At 45.1% G+C, this 21,570-nt stretch overlaps 1 protein-coding gene across 1 annotated transcript in view; it reads left to right on the top strand.

Annotated features, from left to right (window-relative positions):
- The window catches only part of SVOPL (SVOP like), an 83,499-nt gene that overhangs the window by 9,949 nt on the left and 51,980 nt on the right, over window positions 1-21,570 (top strand). The window contains exons 4-7 of the mRNA XM_031013195.2: window positions 6,040-6,111; window positions 9,230-9,354; window positions 12,698-12,761; window positions 21,325-21,450. Coding sequence (XP_030869055.2) covers window positions 6,040-6,111; window positions 9,230-9,354; window positions 12,698-12,761; window positions 21,325-21,450 — 387 coding nt within the window. The remainder of the gene's footprint in view (window positions 1-6,039; window positions 6,112-9,229; window positions 9,355-12,697; window positions 12,762-21,324; window positions 21,451-21,570) is intronic.

Genomic DNA, 21,570 nt, shown 5'->3' with positions numbered 1-21,570 from the left:
CACACCTGGCCCAGTTGCATTCCTTTTGGAACAAAGCTTTCTTGGTCAGATAAGGAAACTGCAGAGAGCCCTTCCCTGTGCTTGAGGGCGAAGGAGCAAGACAAGGTTAGAGGGACCTTGATTCTGATGCAGCTGCCTCTATCCTCTCCACATGTCAAAATGCCAGTCTTTGTTGTATCGCTTTCTGGGCCCCAACGACTTAATAGAAGAACTATGAGCCCAGGTGCTCAAATCCTCACTAAAGGGAGTGTCTGGGAGGTAGGTAGACTATGATGGGTGGAGGATGGCAGTCAGGTGGCAGAGGCCTTGAGGGCAAATTCTGTAAGACAGTGAGAGCTAGTCTGAAACTGGTGGTGGAGAATTCCAGAAGAATTCCTCCTGCTCCCCAGACTGACAAGGCTGTGCTCAAAGGAGTAGCCCCAGAAGGTGGCAGGGGAAGGGGATGTCCCTGTCACTCACTGCCTTAACCAAATCTTACCTGTGAATTTTAATCTTTGGGGGTGGCACCAGGGAAAATTCCCTCACTTGAGGAACTGGTTGGAGTTCTTCTCTCAGATAATGCATGGTATTGCCCAATTGTGTTTCTTTCTGTGTCTTGGAGGCTGGGAAGTTGGGATTCCAGTTGTATGCCCAATCACAGCAGCACATCTAAAAATCTGCCCTGATTTTTGCTAACCCGAATGAGATATTGAGGCAAAAATCTCAGTCATCTGAGGTTTATTGAGCTAGAGCTTGAGGGCATGACTGGGAAGAATGTAACAGCCCAGCGGGTTCACCTTGCCCGCTGACTAGACAGAGCTGATTTCTCAAGACAGGGGAATTGCAATAGAGAAGGAGTAATTCCCACAGAGCTGGCTGTGTGGGCAACCGGAGTTTTATTGTTATTCAAATCAGTCTCCCTGAGCATTTGGGGAGCAGAGTTTTTAAGGACAACTTGGTGGGTGGGGGAAGGCCAGTGAGTCGAGAGTGCTGATTAGGTGGGTTAGAGATGAAATAGTAGGGAATTGACGCTTTCCTCTTGCGCTGAGTGAGTTCCTGAGTGGGTGCCACAAGATCAGATGAACCAGTTTATTGGTCTGGGTGGTACCAGCTGATCCATCAAGAGCACCATCTGCAAAATATCTCAAGCACTGATCTCAGGAACAGTTTAGGGAGGGTCAGAATCTTGTAACTTCCAGCTGCATGACTCCTAAACCATAATTTCTAATCTTGTGGCTAATTTGTTAGTCCTACAAAGGCAGTCTAGTCCTAGCCAAGAAGGAGGTTGGTTTTGGGAAAGGGCGGTTATCATCTTTGTTTTAAACTATAAAGTAAGTTACTCCCAAAGCTAGTTCAGCCTACACCCAGGAATGACCAAGGACAGTTTGGAGGTTAGAAGCAAGATGGAGTTGGTTAGGTCAGATCTCTTTCACTGACTCAGTTACAATTTTGCAGTGTCAGTTTCAAGAACACCAGCTATGGAAACATCTGTGGCTTGAAGCAGAGGTTTCTGGGTGACTCAGGATTTATACTCTCTTTTAAAGGAAAGAAAGCATGTAGGAAGAGGTGGGTAGCCAGCCAATGAGGCAAATGGTTACATGTCTGTGAGATTTTAATTAGTGCCCAGTAAATCTACATTTTATATAAAATGAGGTGAACATTGGAAGAAAAAAGGGAGAGTAAAGGAAGCATCAATTATGCAGATGTCTCAGGGCAGGTGGAAGAATGGTCTCATCTTCTGGGAAGAATGAGTCTCATCACTTGGGAAGATGAGCTTGCAATCAACATTATCAGTGTGAAATCTAACGGATGTTAGTTGTAGAAGCTAGACTTAGAAAACCTAAGTTACAATGGACATGTCCTTGGTTTATAGGAGGATATGCATCTTGAAGGGTTTCGAGACCAGCAAAGAATTTTCCATGGGGGGTCTGGCTGATGGATAATACTTTGACATAAGATTGTAAAGCAACAGCTATTCATTTGGGAAAAGGATGGCTAGTGTTGCATGGCTCTGTCTTCAGGCTTAACCTCCTCTTTGGTGTAATGAGTTTAGGAGTCCCGAGATGTTTTATTTTTCCATTATATGATCTTAGTTCCATTTCCCTCATTAAAACTCCTCTTATTAACTTTGGAGCCCTGGTTCCTTTTTGTGTTTTTAAAGCTCTCTAATACTTGTCCCGAAGACCACCAGGATGGCTAAATAATAGAAAGGACAGCTTTATTGGCAATAGTGATTTGCAAGCCTGAAAGAGACAGTCTCCAGTGTGCATTGAAGGTGCTTTCTCTTGGAAGAGAAGGACAGGTTGGGTTTTATGTTTCACAAGGCTGGCGTCATACATGTTTGGCAGGTTTGGGGGCAAAGCTATACATATTTGTGAGGGGATCCTACATGCAGACTAGGTAAGCTCGTTTGTAACATACATCACATGTTCACTTTGGGGCAGGGTTTTAGCATTAAAATGAGGTGGAATTTGGCTCTTTATGTCAAAGGTGAACTACAGAAAACAAACAGTTTGTGCACTCTCTGTATAAGCTGCTGAAACTGGCCTGAGGTCTGCAGTAGCTTATCCAAAAAGAATGTCTGTAAGGCTGGTCCTCTGTCCAATCAGCACTGTAGTGGTCTGGGTTGTAAATCAGCTTGATATCTCAGAAAGGAATTCAGAAATCTGCCATGTCTGCCAGGCCCTGAACCCTTGACCTGGAGATAACTTTTGTTTCTTTAACCTTGGGGCCCGTCTTAGTTGCTAAAGGGGTGTCTATTTTGGTGTCTCAGATCATATGCTTTTAGAAAAATTTTTAGAAATAAAACAAAGTTTTTACTTAGACTTGTAATAAAGTGACTCGATTGCTTTCTATTTTCTTCTACATATAAAATACTTCAGAAAGTGTCAACCTAAAATAACAGAGAAGCTCTCCAGAGAAATGAGTTTATTTGGAAAGGAATGACAGGTGATTGCAATCTGGGAATTCCTGTGCCATGGCGAACCGAGCCCGGGCCATAGGTGTATCCAGAAAGGCAAGGAAAGTCGAGAGTTTTTTAAAGACAAAATGAGGAAGGCTACATAAGTTATTTTGAAATACTTCTCCTTGGCTACAAGGATCAGAAACAACGGTGGCATCAGTCCGAGGTTGAACAGGCTGGGTATTGTTCTTGCAGAAGCAGTTTCTTGTTTTTTGTTTTGTTTGTTTTTGAGACGGTGATGCACTCTCTTGCTCAGGCTGGCCTTGAGCTCCTGGGCTCAAGCGATCAGTGGTCTTTGTGCAAGGCTGTGGTTTTCAGAGTCCTTATTACAGTTTTTGTGTGCCTGAGAGCCCCTCCTCTGTTGCCTACAATCCCATTTTGGTAGGGTGTGGCCTAAGTGACTCCATTTTGGTTCTCATGGCTTTCAGAAAAGTGTTACTTGCCAATCCTTGTATCTTTAGGTTGACCCTATAACTTTACGTTTAATTCTAACTGATCTGTACCCCAGTTGGCTTGTATATATGCACATCTTAGATCCTTGAGAATGCTGGAGATCCAGGTGTGGCATTTGCACCTGCAGTACAAAATTATATTACGTGATACCATTTTTTATAGTACATGACACACATGTAAATGTGATATTTACAGCTCATATTTCATTGGCTGCATTTGTGCTGTTTCCTAAGGTGCCTACAGAGGCTCCTTCCAGCAGGTACACAATCTCCCTCATTAGGCCATCACAGCTCGGAAGACTTCTCTCTAAGCAGCTGAACTCTCCCAAGGTGACTGTTTCCTGCTCTGGGCTCCTCCCATCCTCCTGTCTTGGCTTAGCCCATCTGACTCTGACCCTGTCCCTTAGCTTACTGGGAACAATCGTGCTAAACGGAAGGGCCAGGTTAATGAGCAACATTGTCACTGTCTCCCAGGCCCCCCAACCCCATTTTCTAAGCGGTTGTTAATTGAGAAAACTAAAGAATTGTGGGGCTATGATGGCCCTTGTGTTTTGTAAGAGTCATGCTGAAGAAACGCTTTGTGTGTTGCTTAAATCAGAAACAGTGGAGTCATGTCATGTATTAAAGACAAGCGCCTGCAGAAAAGAGCTGACCCTAGGGAGGCGGCGAGGGGGGGCGGGGGAGGGTCGAGCGTGGGGGTGGGGGTAGGAAGGGTCGAGCATGGGGGTGGTTGGGGGAAGGGTCGGGGGTGGAGGGGAAGGGTCGAGGGCAGGGGTCGGGGGGAAGTGTCGGGGGTCAGGGGAAAGGGCGGGGATGGGGGAAGTGTCGGGGGAAGGGTCGAGGGTGGGCGTGGGGGTAAGGAAGGGTCGAGCGCGGGGCTGGTTGGGGGAAGGGTCAGGGTTATGGGGGAAAGGTCGAGGGCGGGAGTTGGGGGGAAGGGTCGAGGGCGGGGGTGGGGGGGAAGGGTCGAGCGCCGGGGTGGCGGAGGAGGAAGAGCTGGGGGTGAGCAGCAGCAGCGTGCGGGGGAGGGGGGAAGGGCGCAGGAGAGGATCAGGGGTCAGCGGCACACCCGTGGAGGATCAGGGGTGCGCCCGATGGAGGGTCAGGGACGCTGGAGAGTTAGGCGCGCGCCCGATGGAGGATCGGGGTGCTGGAGATTAGGCGCGCATCCGGTGGAGGGTCAGGGGCGTGCCCGATGGAGGATTAAAGGCGCTGGAGGGTTAGGCGCGCGCCTGATGGAGGATTAGGGGTGCTCGAGGGTTAGGCGCGCGTGCCCGATAAAGGGTCAGGGGCTTGCCCAGTGGAGGATTAGGGGCGCTGGAGGGTTAGGCGCCCGCCTGCTGGAGGATACGGGGTGCCAGAGGGTTAGGCACGCGCCCAATGGGTCAGAGACGTGCCCGATGGAGGATTAGGGGCGTTGGAGGGTTAGGCGCACGCCCGATGGAGGGCCAGGGGTGTGTCCGATGGAGGATTAGGGGTGCTGGAGGGTTAGGCGCGTGCCCGATGGGGGCTCAAGGGCGCTGGAGGGTTAGGCGCGCGCTCGGTGGGGCGCGCGAGGGAGGCAGGAAGTCTTCCAGGTAGAGGGTGGGGGAGGGGGAGGGCAGGGGAGGGTGCACAAGAAGGGGGCACCACTGAGGATCGTGGGGGGCGAGTGAGGGAGGCAGAGGGAGAGCCGGAGCCCCAGCGAGCGGACAGGTTTCTGTCTCTGCAGTCTGTCAAACAGGGTTACGGAACGTTTCTGTCCTAGAAAGTGTAGCGTGCAGGGCCCAGTCGTTGGCTTTTGTCGTGCAAGAATATATATGATGAATTTTTCATGGTTCCGTGTGGGAGAAATGCATTTCAGTCTTCCCTCTAAAGAGTGAAGGAAGGAGAAAAAAAGCAGAACAGCGACAGCGAAAGGGAAACAGAGCTGTTTCTGGTTTGTTTTGTTTTCCCCTAGAAATGCGAGCTGACAGCATTCCTTTGATTGCCCTGGAGGCCGTCAGTCAGGGCTGCAGTGAAGCCTGAACTTCTTGAAGGCAGGAAAATAAGGAGCCCAGAGGCACGGACAGCAGCTGAGGTCTCAGGCCAAGTTATAATAAATAAAACCCTAGTGTCAAATCCCAGGTCCTTGAATTTTATCAGGGGAGGACAGGCCATTGTGAGAACGAGTAAGGAAAAGAAGTAGGTGTATCTTAGGACTTATAAATCTTCTGAAGAGTTTTTTAAATGAGTGATTGTATTTGGTGTTTAAAGTTATGTTTATTTGTAATAACATAAAGGGAGACTGCTTCTAGTGGCCCCAATTTGTGTACTGTATAAGGCAGCGCAGGAACGGACAATTTTAAAAATTACAGTGGAAATTCACAAGTACACATCTGAATAGAGGGGAGCCGAAGCCGTCCTCTAGCAACAGGCGGGCGGCAGCTCAGAGGACCCCGTTTCCACCTGGGGCAGGATCTGCCTTGTTAGGCTCCCGCCAACAGGGAGCCGAAATCCTGAACATGAAGGGCCTCAGGGGCAAGCAAGACCAACGTGAAACCCTGTTCTTTAAATTAACTTCCATCCCTCCCGTATTTCCAGCCTACTTCTAGTGAAAATGGCTAACGGGGTAAAGTAACATCTAAAACCTGCTTAGAGAACCGTTTTGTCTCGCTCCCACTGCAGATGGTGTTTTTTGGCTACATGGTTTTCAGTATCCTCTTTGGCCTCCTGGCTGACAGATATGGCCGCTGGAAGGTAGGTGGGGCCTCACAGTAGCATTTGGAATTGTCTTTTGTGTATTCTTTTGGGGGCAACCTTATCACTGTTTCTCTTTAGTAGGCATCTCCCTCCCAATACCCAAGATAGAAAATGCAGACATTTCCCTCCCTGATGGAACATTCCAGGCTTATCTTCTGGACATTTTTCTCAGGGTACCTGTGCCTGCAGCCGTTCCTCTGCAGTCCAGGTGTGGAGTAAAAGGAGATGCAGGTATTATAGAGTTCTAAGAAATCTCTACCCAGAAGGATTAAAGGAAGGAAGGCCGCTAAGTGGCTCTATTTGAGCTTTTAAAGGTTGGGACTTAGAAGCAGTCATGGGTTGGTTAGATGCCCCCACCACGTCCAGTTTACTGTGTTGGTGTTGAGAACAGAGGTCTGATATCAGTGGGGGCACACATCTGTTCTCCATTTATCCATATCTTCGCTTCTAATGAGTTAATAAGGGGAATGGAAAAGGCCCCTTTGCCCTTCAGAGCAGCCCTATTGGGAGGTTTTTTCCTCTGGTTTTCATTTAAATGACTAGTCCACTGCTGCAGCAGCAAGCTCAGAAGAAGCTGTTCTTTCAGGACTACATGTCATGAGTGAATGTCCATAAAGTCTCTAACACCCCAGAGCACCCAAGTAGGTTGGGAGGGAGCAAATCTCCCTTAATTTTGGGGCAAGAAAACTCACCCTCAGGCACCTATCTGTTTGAAACTAGCAGGAACTGGCCACAATTGAAAAGAGAAGTCCAAATTACAATCAGTAGGAAACAGATGCAAGTTTTAAAGCCTGTGATGGAATTTGAGGACAAGAAAAAGTAAAATGACGAGTGCTGGATGGCCAAGACCATAAGCCAAACCTGCTGCTATGAGGCAGAGGCAGAGAAAGCAGAAGTTCTCTGCAGAGCCATTTGCCTGAATGTCCCGTCCAGGGACAGAAATGGAAGCCCATGCTCTTAAATGAGAGAGTTTATAAAGAAGCCACCCAAACTGTAGACCTCAACCTAAAGGAAAGGAAGGCCAGATTCAGAAAGACTCACCCTTTTGCCCCCAGAGAAACCTCTGGAGTTAGGGGAACGCAGTGGGTTCGTGCAGCAAGTTCAAGAGGAGCCTACTGGTAATTGTGGGGGTAAGGGGTGGTGTTGCTCTGAACTTTGCCAGCTATGCCAGAAATATTGACCTAAAGGAAGAAACAGAGGCGAAATTAATATAAGTAGGGAGTTTATTTGGACCAAGATTGAGGATTGCAGCTCGGAAGTCATACAGTCCAGTTGCCCTGAATATATGCTCCGATTAGCAGCAGTTACAAGTGGGTTTTTTAAAGGAGGAGAGAAAAGAATTTGGGGGCACTTCCTAAGTTATTTACTAATAATTTACATTGGTTCATTAAAATAAGGTATGCTATCAGCTGATTCTACATCTTTCTTGGTGTCACAAAATCTAAAAACATGGAGATAATGGATGAGCGTCACATTGTGCAACTTGCGGTAACATTTTAGGTAATTTATCACATTGTGCAACTTGCGGTAACATTTTAGGTAGTTTATCAGCTGGTCTGGAAACTACAGGGAAGGTAAGAAAAACAAAATGAAATACAATTACCCTGGGCATGGGTGCGGGAATGTGACTGGAGTCGCATGCTCCTGTGTTTCTGGACCTGATAAATTCTGCATACCTCACATTCCTCAAACTGTTCTGAGCCGCTTTTCTCTCTCAAGTTGATGGATGTACGGAGTTAAAACATATTAGAGTGTGGACATTTGCAGGTATAAACTTAAGGAGCTACACATTTTGCTCATGTTGGTATAGCTTTGAAACTAGCTACTTGCTCAAAGTCACGTACCTACTAAGATTAGACATCAAGACATAAATTATGTCTTCTGATTACAAACCCAGGTCTGTTTTTTCTATTTGCTTGATTTCTGGTGAAATCCTCTCTGAGCATAAACACAAATGGAGGAATCTCAAAGGAAAACATTAGTAGAATTGGCTGTATGTTTTAAAGTACATGAAATAAATATCATAGATTCTTGTAAGTTTGAAAACACGAGTATCTCAAAAAAGCACAAAAAGGCATTTTATAAAAGAAATACAAATTGTCAAGAAACTTTGAAAAAACATTAAAGCACAGGAGTTATCAAAACCAAAATACATAGCAAGATATAATTTTTCCTTATCAAATATGTAAGGAAATTTTTCCTTAGTCCTGCACCGTTGAAATGGACATTTTCATGACTTGCAAGTATATAGACACCCTTACTATATATAACACCCTGTTGGTGTTAATATATCATTATTATTATATAATATTATTAAACCCTATTGGTATAATTTTTCTGACCATCAGCCTGGCAGTATGAAACGTGAACCTTGAAAATATTCTGCTAACCTGAACATTTGTCTTCCAGAAATCTAGCTTGCTAAAGATATCAGAGACGGCATAATGACTTATGCACAGATATCATCACAGCTTGTTTTAATAATGAGAAGATCTGAAACAACTTAAACTGCAACAGTAGAGCAAGGTCTTACGTATTATATTACATGTATGAAAGTACATCTTTCCACTGGAACATTTACAGCCAGCCATTAACACTTTGTTTTCTCTTATAAACAGAGAAGATAAAAGAGTGTTAAGAGTTATTTTCTCTGGGTTGGACAATCAATGGTGATTTCAATTTTTTAATTTTCTTTTTTCTTCTGTATTGTTTACTATGAATTTATCCTTATAATTAAAGAAAAAGCAAATATCTTAAATGTTCTCCTTGTACTCCTCCCAACATACTGCCTCGTTACGTCCCCAGCAGCCCTGTGAGTAGGCAGGACACATTTTTGCCTTTTGATGTCCAAGTTCAGGGACCTGCCACCCATGAGGGTGGGCACAGCAGGGTAGTTTTAAAGAATGGTCTGAACTTGGTAGGTCTGGGCTTCCAGACAGTAGAATGGCATGGATTGTATTGTTGGATGATTGTGAAAGACCAGTGGGCTTGCTATAGTTTAGCTCCTCAGAGAAGCAACTATCAGGATGGAAACCGAAAATCACCTTCCGAATTAGGGCTTCTTCCCTCCCTGCATTGAGGCAGGTCCCATTCATGTGTTCTGTTGTTGCTTCAGATTCTGCTCATCTCGTTCCTGTGGGGAGCCTATTTCTCCTTGCTGACCTCGTTTGCTCCTTCGTACATCTGGTTTGTCTTCCTGCGGACGATGGTGGGCTGTGGTGTGTCTGGCCACTCGCAAGGGTAAATATGTTACCCAGGGGACCCTGAGACAGAAACGTGTACCCCTGCAGGCCCTGACGCGCACACACTGCGCTTAATAGACCAAAAGCATTGTGAACCTAACATATCTGAGACAGGTTTCAGTCCATTTAGAAAGTTTATTTTTGCCAAAGTTAAGGATGTGGCCATGACACAGCCTCAGGAGGCCCTGAGGACATGTGCCCAAGGTAGTTGGGGTACAGCTTGTTTTATATATTTTAGGGAGACATAATACATAAATTAATACATGTAAGATTTACATTGGTTCCATCTGGAAGGGCGGGACAACTCAAAGGGTGGGGGACTTCCAGACCACAGGTAGATGTTAACATATTAATTTTTTTTTTTTTCGAGATAGAGTCTGGCTCTGTTGCTCTGGCTGGAGTGCAATGGCACAATCTCAGTTTACTGCAACCTCCGCCTCCTGGGTTCAAGCGATTGTTTTGCCTCAGCCTCCAAGTAGCTGGGATTACAGATGCCTGCCACCATGCCCAGCTAATTTTTTGTATTTTTAGTAGAGACGGGGTTTCGCCATGTTGGCCAGGCTAGTCTCGAACTCCTGACCTCAGGTAATCCACCCACCTTGGCCTCCCTAAGTGCTAGGATTATAGGTGTGAGTCACTGTGCCTGGCTGATCTAAACATATTCTGATTGGCATTGGTTGAAGGAGTTATCAGTAGAAAAGAATGTCCAGGTTAAGACATTCTGGTCTCCACAACCAAGGTTTTATCATGCAAATGAAGCCTCCAGGTAGCCAGCTTCAGAGAAAGTAGATTGTAAATGTTTCTCACCAGACTTAAGGTCTGCGTTGATGTTAATGCTAGAGGGGTATAATGAGGCATGTCCGACCCCACTTCCTGTCGTGGCCTGAACCAGTCTTTCAGGTTAAATTTTAGAGTGCCCTGGCTGAGGAGGGAATCCATTCAGATGGTGGTAGTTGGGAGATGAACGGGGTCGGGGTCGGGGTTGGGGGGCACTTCAAATTTTATTTCTGGTTTACGGCATTAATAAGTTACAGATTTATAGATGTCACTTGTGCAAACTCAGTTTAAGCTTTGTTTGGTTTTTAGTGATAGCTGCTTATTTAATGCTCTAGCAGGAGCAGTTTTCTCCTTAAAATGATGCTTGATGGTGAGGCTAGCAGAGTGCTAGATCGAGCAGGTGTTAGCTTTTTTGTTCATAAGGCTATTCATTGTTTTTGAGATGTGCAATATTTTGTTACAGTAAATACTAACAAGTGTCAGGTAACAAAATGTCAACCCAGGCTGGGCATGGTGGTGGCTCGCACCTGTAATCTGAGCACTTTGGGAAACTGAGGCAAATCCCTTGAGCCCAGGAGTTCAAGACCAGCTTGAGCAGCATAGGGAGACCCTCGCTCTACAAAAAAACAAACAAACAAAAAATTTTGAAGTCAATCCAAACATAATTTATTAATTTCTTGAATTTGGAAGAGTTTAGTTTGACCATAAGCCCCTGTAACATTTAGGAGTAACTATTTTTGAGTACTATCACCCTATGATTTAAGACTCCTCTTGTAAAAGGGAGGGGGGAATATGTCAGATGGGATCGAACTAGAGTGACTCCATCTTTAATAGGGGCTGGGTAAAATGAAGCTGAGACTTGCTGGGCTGCATTCCTGGGAGGTTAGGCATTCCTAGTCACAGGAAGAGATAGGAGATCAGCAGGACTGGTTTCACAAGATACAGGTCACAAGAGACCCCGCTGATAAAACAAGATGTGGTAAAGAAACTGGCCTAAACCCACTAAAACCAAGATGGTGACCAAAGCGAGCTCTGATTGTCTTCACTGCTTATTATACTCTAATTATAATGTATTAGCATGCCAAAAGACACTCCCAGCGGTGCCAGGACAGCTTACAAATGCCATGGCAATGTCCAGAAGTTCCCCTAAATGGCCTAAAATAGGGAGGAAGCCTCAGTTGCAGGAACTCCCCTCCCCTTGAATTAACAGGACCCCTTGGGCTCTTCTCTTCTTGGTGCCTTGGAGGAGATTATTCTTAAAATATGTTAGGAGATGTCAAAGCACCTAATTACTGCCTTCATGTGTTAGAGAAAGAATTGTTCTTCCCTGGGGCATACAGTAAGCTTTGAGCTTTGGAGCCCTAAAGGAGTAGAAGCTAAGTAAAAATTTAAAACATTCCCCAGGAAACAGCTCAATAAATATGTTAAAAATCCCCAAATTCTGGCTAATAACAGCAACAGAGAACAGCAATTAGAAAACTGATGGAATATGTTTCTATTTATTCTTATATTCAGAAGAAAATATGTACTTAATTAGAAACTTGTGCCTTGACTGTCCTCATGAATTGAGAGAACTATTTACCTTCTCTCCAGTGTATTTTAATTTCCCAATGTGTTTTAGAAAAGGGAATCAGGCTGAGTGCAGTGGCTCACCCCTATAATCCCAGCCCTTTAGGAAACCAAGGTGCAACAGTTGCTTGAGGCCAGGATTGGCAATGCAGCAAGGTCCCATCTCTAGAAAAAATTTAAAAATTAGCTGGGTGTGGTGGTGAGCACCTGTAATCCCAGCCACTTGGGAGGCTGAGGTGAGAGGATCTCTTGAGCCCAGGAGTTTGAGGCTGCAGCGAGCTGTGATCAAACCACTGTACTCCAACCTGGGAGACAGCCAGACCTTGTCTCTAAAATAAATAAATAAATAAATAAATAAATAAATAAATAAATAAGAAAAGGGAATCAGGCTTGGGAAAACATTTTGCCAGTGCTTCCCTTGGCAAAACAGATAAGGCTTATATTTCTTTTTTTTTTTTTTTTTTTGTCTTTTCGACATGGAGTTTTGCTCTTGTTGCTGGAGTGCAATGGCACAATATTGGCTGACCACAACCTCCACCTCCTGGGCTCAGGTGATTCTCCTGCCTCAGGCTCCCGAGTAGCTGGGACTACATGCATGCGCCACCACACCCAGCTAATTTTGTATTTTTAGTAGAAACGGGGTTTTTCCATGTTGTCCAGGCTGGTCTCGAACTCCTGACCTCAGGTGATCCACCCACCTTGGCCTCCCAAAGTGCAGAGATTACAGGTGTGAGCCACCGCACCTGGCCAGGCTTATATTTCTTAAGTGTTAGAAGGTTTAAAGTATTGGGAGTAAAGATGTAAACCCAGGAGCAATTGTCAGTTTCGTTCTTACTGTTCTCTTATGTGGATATTAGCTGTCATAATTCTCTTCTGATATATAATCAACTTTTATGCTTTTGAATTCTTTGTCCCTGTGACAAGAAAAACCGATTATTTTTTAAAAGATTTAGTTTTTTAAAACAAAATTATGCTTTTTCCTGCTTCCTGTTTAGGTTAATCATAAAGACTGAATTTTTGCCCACGAAATACCGAGGCTATATGTTACCCTTGTCTCAGGTAAGGCAACGTAGGAGTTCTACCTGCCTTTGGTATCCTATGGGATAAGATGTACATATAGGCATACCTTGGAAATACTGCTGGTTTGGTACCAGATCGCTGCAATTAAGTGAGTATCAGAATAAAGTGAGTCACACAACCTTTTTGGTTTCTCAGTGCATGTAAATGTTATGTTTACACTATACTAAAATCTAGTAAGTGTGCAGTAGCATCATGCCTAAAAAGCAATGTACACACATTAATTTTAAAATACTTGATTGCTGATAAATTCTAATGATCTTCTGAGCCTTTAGAGAGTCATAATCTTTTTGCTGGTAGAAGGTCTTGCCTCAGTGTTAATGGCTGCTGGCTGATCAGGGTGGTGGTTGCTGAACATTGGGGTGGCTGTGGCAATTCCTTAAAAAAAGATAACAATGAAGTTTGCCACATCAATGGACTTCTTCTTTTCCTGAAAGATTTCTGTGTAGGATGCAATGCTGTTTGATAGCATTTGATCCACAGTAGAGAACCTCTTTTAAAATTGCAGTCAATTCTCCCAAACTGTGCCACTGCCTTATCAACTAAGTTTATGAATATTCTAAATTCTTTGTTGTCATTTCAACAATGTTCATAGCCTCTTCACCAGGAGTAGATTTCATCTCAAGAAATCACTTTTGTTGCTTATCCATAAGAATATAATCCTGTAATATATATTACAGTAATAATGAATATATATATTACACAAATATAGTATATATTACACTAATATATTGCATGTACATATATGTAAATTATATGTAAATATATTAGTATAATATATACATAGTAGTATATATACATTTATATGCACATATATTACTGTAGAGTGTGTGTGTAGGGGTGTGTGTGTGTGTGTGTGTGTAGCTTGTATCACCTTGGAGGATAAAAGTGAGGCTCTGATATTTTTATTTTATTTTTTGAAATGGAGTTTCGCTCTTGTTGCCCAGGATGGAGTGGAATGGCGCCATCTTGGCTCACTACAACCTCTGCCTCCTGGGTTCAAGTGATCCTCCTGCCTCAACCTCCCGAGTAGCTGGAATTACAGATGTGCAACACCATGCCCAGCTAATTTTTTATATTTTTGGTAGAGATGGGGTTTCACCATGTTGGCCAGGCTGGTCTCAAACTCCTGACCTCAGGTGATCCACCCGCCTCGGCCTCCGAAAGTGCTGGGATTACAGGCGTGAGGCACTGTGCCCAGCCGGCTCTGATTTTTCTTTTCTTTTCCTTTTTTTGAGACAGGGTCTTGCTCTGTCACCCAGGCTGGAGTTTAGTGGCGCGATCTCAGCTCACTGCAACCTCTGCCTCCCAGGCTCAAATGATCCTCCCACCTCAGCCACCTGAGTAACTGGGATTACAGGTGCGCATCACCACACCAGCTGATTGTTGTATTTTTTGTAGAGATGGGGTTTCTCCGTGTTGCCTAGGCTGGTCTCGAACTCCTAAGCTCAAGCAATCTGCCCGCCTTGGCCTCCTAAAGTGCTGGGATTACAGGTGTGAGCCACTGTACCTGGCAGGCTCTGATTTCTTTAAAAAAAAAAAAAAAAAAAGGAAGTGAAACAGGAAGTGAAAATGTGGTCTCACTATGTTGTGTGGAGATGTGGTCTCACTATGTTGTGTGGAGATGTGGTCTCACTATGTTGACCATGCTTTTCTGAAACTCATGGCTATTCTCCTGCCTCAGCCTTCCAAAGTGTTGGGATGACAGGTGTGAGCCATCTTGCCTGGTGAGCAGTAATATTTTAAAAAACCTTTATTTCCCGAGAAGTAGGTCTCAACAGTAGTCTTAAAATAGTAAACCGCCTGTAGTCCCAGCTACTCCGGAGGCTGAGGCAGGAGAATCGCTTGAACCTGGGAGGAGAAGGTTGCACTGAGTCAAGATTGCGCCACAGCATTCCAGCCTGGGTGACAGAGCGAGACTCTGTCTCAAAAAAAAAAACTCAGTAAGCCATGCTGTAAACAGACATGCTGTCATCCAGGTTTTGTTGTTCTATTTCTAGAGAACAAACAGAGTAGATTAGCATCATTTAAACAATTTATTTTATTGATACATAGATTTACATATTTTGGGTATATGTGTGATAATACATTTGTGTAATCAAATCAGGATAATTAGGATATACATCATCTTATCTCTTCTGTACACTAGGAACCTATGAATTATTCTCTTCTAGCTATTTTGAAATGTACAGTCAATTAATATTAACTATAGTCACTCTACTGATCTAGCAAACACCAGGACTTATTTCTTCTGAGTGTTTATTTGTGTGCAAGATTTACCATGATTCTTTTTTTTTTTTTTTGAGGGAGAGTCTTGCTTTATTGCCCAGGCTGGAGTGCAGTGGGACAATCTTGGCTCACTGCAACCTCTGCCTTCTGGGTTCAAGAGATTCTCACGCCTCAGCCTCCCAAGTACCTGAGATTACAGGAGTGCACCACCACACCCAGCTAACTTTTGCATTTTCTCTTTTCTTTTCTTTTCTTTTCTTTTTTCTTTTTTTTTTTTTTTTTTTTTGAGACAGAGTCTTGCTCTGTCGTCCAGGCTGGAGTGTGGTGGCATGATCTCAGCTCACTGCAACCTCTGCCTCCCAGATTCAAGTGGTTCTCCTGCCTCTGCCTCTTGAGTAGCTGGGATTACAGGCACATGCCACTACACCCAGCTAATTTTTGTATTTTTAGTGAGACACGGTTTCACCACGTTGGCCAGATTGGTCTTGAACTCCTGACCTTGTGATCCACCCACCTCAGCCTCACAAAGTGCTCATATTACAGGCTGAGCCGCCATGCCCGGCCCTGTATTTTTTCTTTAGTTGAGATGAGATTTTGCCATGTTGACCAGGCTGGTCTTGAACTCCTGGCCTCAAGTGATCTGGCTGCCTCAGCCTCCCAAAGTGCTGAAATTACAGGTAAGAGGCACTGTGCCCGGCCCCAAGATTTAGCATAATTCTTAAGGGCCTTAGGATATTCAGAATGGTGGATGATCATTGGCTTCAACTTGAAGTCACCAGGAGCATTAACCCCTAATAACAGATTCAACCTGTCCTTTGAAGCTTTGAAATAGGCACTGATTTTTTCCTCTGTAGCCGTAAATGTCCTGCATGGCATCTTCTTCCAATGGAAGGTGGTTTCATCTACACTGAAAATCTGTTGAGTGTAGCCACCTGCACCAGTGATCTTAGCTTGATCTCCTGGATGACTTGCTGCAGCTTCTCCAGCAGCACTTGCTGTTTCACCTTGCACTTCTATGTTACGGAGATGGCGTCTTCCCTTTAACCTCACAAGCCAACCCCTGCTAGCTTCAGACTCTTCTTCAGCAGCTTCCGTACCTCTCTTAGCCTTCCCAGAATTGAAGAGAGTTAGGGCCTTGCTGTGGATTAGGCTTTGGCTTAAGGGAATGTTGTGGCACTTTGATCTATCCAGACCACTCACACTTTCTCCATATCAGCCGTAACACTGTTTCACTTTCTTACCACTTTTGTTCACTGGGGTAGCACTTTTCATTTCCTTCAAGAACTTTTCTGCTGGGAGCGGTGGCTCAGGCCTGTAATCCCAGCACTTTGGGAGGCAGAGGTGGGCGGATCACCTGAGGTCAGGGATTCACGACCAGCCTGGCTAACATGGTGAAACCCTGTTTCTACTAAAAATACAAAAAATTAGTCGGGTGTGGTTGGCGTGTGCCTGTAATCCCAGCTACTTGGGAGACTGAGGCAGGAGAATCGCTTGAACCCGGGAGGCGGAGGTTGCATGCAGTGAGCCAAGCTGAGATGGCACCATTGCACTCCAGCTTGGGCAACAAGAGTGAAACGCCATCTCAAAAGAAAAAAAAAAGAACTTTTCCTTTGCATTCACAACTTGCCTGTTTGGTACGACAGGCCTAGCTTTTGGCTTACCTCAGCTTTCGACATGCCTTCCTCATGAAGCTTAATCATTTCTGGCTTTAGATTTAAATAAGAGATGTGGCTGGGTGTGGCAGCTTATGCCTGTGATCCCAGCACTTTGGAGGCCAAGGTGGGAAGATTGCTTGAGGCCAGGAGTTTGAGATCAGCCTAGATAACACAGTGAGGCCCCATGTCTACAAAAATCAAAAAGTCGGGCCAGACACAGTGGCTCACACCTGGAATCCCAGCACTTTGGGAGGCTGAGGTGGGAGGATTACTTGAGGTCAGAGTTGGAGACCAGTTTGGCCAACATGGTGAAATCCTGTCTCTGCTAAAAATACACAAATTAGCTTGGTGTGGTGCCAGGCACCTGTAATCCCAGCTGCTCAGGAGGCTGAGGGAGGAGAATCGCTTGAACCTGGGGGGCAGAAGTTGCAGTGAGCCAAGATCCTGTCTCTGCACTCCAGCCTGGGTGACAGAGCGAGGGGGGAAAAAAAATTGGCTGGGTGTGGTGGCATAAACCTGTAATTCCATCTACTAGACAGGCTGAGATGGGAGGATCACTTGAGCCTGGGAAGTTGAGGTTGCAGTGAGCCGTGATTGCGCCACTGCACTCTAGCCTGGACAACAGAGCGAGACCCTGTCTCAGTAAAGAAAGAAAGATGCGCAACTTTTCCTTTCAGCTGAACACTTAGAGACCATTACAGGATTACTAATTGATCAAATTTCAATACTGTTGTATCTCAGGGCATAGGAAGGCTCAAGGAGAGGAGAGAAACCAAAGAATAGCCAGTAAGTGGAGCCGTGAGACCCCACAGCATCTATTGAGTTCATATCTTATACAGGTGCAGTTTGCGGTTCCCCCAAACAATGAAAATAATTGTTTTAGTGGAAGATACATAGAAAATCATGGGTCACAGACTACCATAACAGATGCAAAAATAATGATAAAGTTTGAAATATTGCGAGAATTACTAAAACGTGACAGAGATATGAAGTGAGCACGTGCTATTGGGAAAATGGCACCAATAGACTTGCTGAAGACAGGATTGCAACAAACCTTCAATTTGTTAAAAAAAAAATTGCAATATTTGCAAAGTGCACTAAAGCAAAGCACGATTAAAAGGAGGTGTGCCTGTGCATGTTTATTTTTGGCTGGTTGATTGTTCTTCGGTTGATACACTGTCTATTATTTTGTACCAACCGAAGAGGCCTGGGAATGCTTGAAGCCATAGGTCCAATTCCAAGGTTTTCTGAGCCCAGGATGATCATCATCCAACAGCATTTAGAACACAGTAACCAAATAGTCCAATGACCGGTTTCAGAAGCCTAGGGATGCATCCAGGATAAACTTTCTTCCACACCGAGCTTTCAGTGGTAGGTCCCAGCTGCTACCCCTTTAGGCTGTCCTACCTCCCTTCCAACGATCCTGGTGGTTGCAAGTCCAGAACTGGCTCATACCTGAGGGAATGTGCCAAAATTGCCTCCTTTAGGTGCTCCCAATCCCTCCCCAGGCCCCTGCTGGCCATCCATTAGAGGTTTCGAATCCAGAAGACAGGTCAGTCTAGGTGCCCTGTCCCATCTACACTTAACCAAAAGCCCTGATTTTTCAGAGGAGTGAGGAAAAAGATGACCCTTCCCGCTGAAGCCTTATACACTTGACAATAAATAAAGCAGTAGGAAAATACTTTCAAATTTATTTTTTGTTAATATAGGTGACAATTTTTTTGTTGTTGTTGAAACAAAGTCTCTCTCTGTCACCCAGGCTGGAGTGCAGTGGCGGGATCTTGGCTCACTGCAACCTCTGCCTCCTCGGTTCAAGTGATTCTCCTGCCTCCAGGGTGGCTGGGACTACAGGCATGCACTGCCATGCCTGGCTAATGTTTTATATTTTTAGTAGAAATGGGGTTTCACCACGTTGACCAGGCTGGTCTCTAACTCCTGACCTCAAGTGATCCACCTGCCTCGGCCTCCCAAAGTGCTGGGATTACAGGTGTGAGCCACCATGCCCGGCCTGACAAAAATTTTTTAAAAGAATCTAACAAGTACTGGATAGTGATTCTTTTCAATCCCTGCAGCTCTCTTCTAATCTTTGTCAAGATGGAGGCACAGGCTGGGTGCAATGGCTCACGCCTATAATCCCAACACTTTGGGAGGCTGAGGCAGGCAGATTGCTTGAGCCCAGGAGTTCGAGACCAGCCTGGGCAACATGGTGGAACTCCATCTCTACAAAAATAAAAATAAATTAGCTGGGTGTAGTGGCGTGTGCCTGTAGTCCCAGCTACTCAGGAGGCTGAGGTGGATCACTTAAGCTCAGGAGACCAAGGGACTGAGGCTACAGTGAGCCATTTATTGTGCCACTATACACGAGTCTGGGCAACAGAGTGAGACTCTGTCTCAAAAAAAAACAGACAAAAACTGGAGACGTACACTTCTAATACTTAATGCTTGGGTCTTACACATGGTGTTATTGACTGAGCATGGTCCTACTCAAGCCCTGTTATGGACATTTTCCCTTCCACCTGCGTCTCTTACTTTGCCATGCTTCCTGGTTATGTCTCTCCCTTGCTAGTATTTTCCATGTCTCCTGGGTCATCTAATATGCTCCAATACTGGGCCAGGTGCAGTGGCTCATGCCTGTAATCCCAGCACTTTGGGATGCCGAGGCAGGTGGATCACTTGAGGTCAGGAGATGGAGATGAGCCTGGTCAACATGGTGAAACTCTGTCTCTTAGATTAAAAATACAAAAATTAGCCAGGCATAGTGGCATGCACCTGTAATCTCAGCTACTCAGGAGGCTGAGGCAGGAGCATTGCTTGAACCTGGGAGGCAGAGATTGCAGTAACCTGAGATCACGCCACTGCACTCCACCCTGGGCAACAGAGTGAGACTCAAAAAAAAAAAATATATATATATATATATATGGAAATAGATATATTCCAATATTTTACCCCAAGCCCTCAATTTTTTTTTTTTTTTTTTTTTTAAGAGACAGCTTATCTCTGTTACCCAGGCTGGAGTACATTGGTGTGATCACAGCTCCCTGCAGCCTCGAACTCCTGGGCTCAAGTGATCCTTCCACCTCAGCCTCCTAAGTAGCTGGGACTATAGGTGCATGTCATGGTGCCTAGTGAATTTTTAAATTTTTTTTTGTGGAGATGGAGTCTTGCTTTGTTGCCCAGGCTAGTCTCAAACTCCTGGCTTCACGTGATTCCCCTACCTCAGCCTTCTGAAGTGTTGGGATAACAGGCATGAGCCACCGCACTGGCCCCAAAATCTTTCTCTACAACCTAGAGTGCCTCCTTAACCTTCAGACCTAGGCAGCCAATGACCTGACAGTTACTTGAATGTCTTACAGGCTCCTCAATACAAGATACTCAGAACTAATCTCTCCTTCCCCTTAAGCCTCTTATTTCTGTTTCCAATTTCAGTTAATAGCAAACACTTTCCCCTCAGTGATCTTGGAACACAAACTCAGGAGGCATCCCGGACCCTCCCTGTCCCTCATCCCCAATCACAAGCCCTACTAACACACCCTCTATTATTAGACCTTCAGTCCAAAAGTCCATCAGTGAACCGTGTCACCTTTATCTCCAAAATGTGTTAATCCATCCATTAAAAAATTTTTGTACAATTTGTTGAAAATGTATCAATTAAAAATAAGAATTTTGCTGGATGCAGTGGCTCACGCCTGTAATCCCAGCACTTTGGGAAGCCGAGGCGGGCAGATCACGAGGTCAGGAGTTTGAGACCAGCCTGACCAACACGGTGAAACACTGTCTCTACTAAAAATACAAAAATTAGCTGGGTGTGGTGGTGCGCCTATAATGCCAGCTACTCAGGAGGCTGAGGCAGGAGAATTGCTTGAACCCAGGAGGCAGAGGTTGCAGTGAGCTGAGATTGTGCCACTGCCCTCCAGTCTGGGCGACAGAGTGAGACTCCATGTCAAAAACAAAACAAAACAAAACAAAAAACCTTTTTTTTTCACCATTCACTACTAAAATCCCATTCAATGCTGTATCACTGACCTGGTCTACTGCAGTAGCCTTGTTACTGGCTTGCTTATTCATTGCCTCTTTAGCAATATTGTCCCTGATGACTCAAGTCCCACTCTATCACACTTTTCTGTTTTCCTTACAGCCCTTACTGCCTTCTGAAATAGTCTTGTTTTTGTTGGTAACAGAGTTCTTTAGTGATGAAATAGTCACCCCCGGCTAGGCTCAGTGGCTCACACCTGTAATCCCAGCATTTTGGGAGGCTAAGGTGGGTGGATCATTTGAGGTCAGGAGCTCGAGACCAGCCTGGCCAACATGGTGAAATCCTGTCTCTACTAAAAATACAAAAAAAAATGAGCTGGGCGTGGTGGCGCATGCCTATAATCCCAGCTACTCGGGAGGCTGAGGCATGAGAATCACTTGAACCCAGGAGGCAGAGGGTTCAGTGAGCCGAGATTGGATCACTGCACTCCAGCCTGGGTGAGAGAGTGGACCCTGTCACAAAACAAAACAAAAGGCAAAATGCTGGACAAAGTGGTTCCCAAAAGAAGATATGTAAAGCACATGGGACAGAAGGAATTTTAATCTTTTTAAAAATATATATTTTTCCTTTTTTTTTTCATTGTCATAATTCCCCAAAGAACTTTAATCCTGGACTTCTCTCTTCCTAGGTGTTCTGGCTTGCGGGCTCCCTGCTCATCATTGGCTTGGCCTCTGTGATCATCCCCACCATCGGGTGGTGCTGGCTCATTCGCGTTGCCTCCATCCCGGGCATCATCCTCATCGTGGCCTTCAAGGTGGGGAAGCACTTGTGGCTCCTTCCTGTCCCCTCCTCCTGCTGGTCCAGTGGCCTTCATGCCCCACAAATATCTTTTTTTCCCCCCTCCACACAGAGTCTCTCTTTGTTGTCCAGGCTG

This window comes from Gorilla gorilla, chromosome 6 (genome assembly GCF_029281585.2).
Source record: "Gorilla gorilla gorilla isolate KB3781 chromosome 6, NHGRI_mGorGor1-v2.1_pri, whole genome shotgun sequence".
In the NCBI taxonomy this organism is placed as follows: domain Eukaryota; kingdom Metazoa; phylum Chordata; class Mammalia; order Primates; family Hominidae; genus Gorilla; species Gorilla gorilla.
This window is presented reverse-complemented; position numbering and strand designations above follow the sequence as displayed.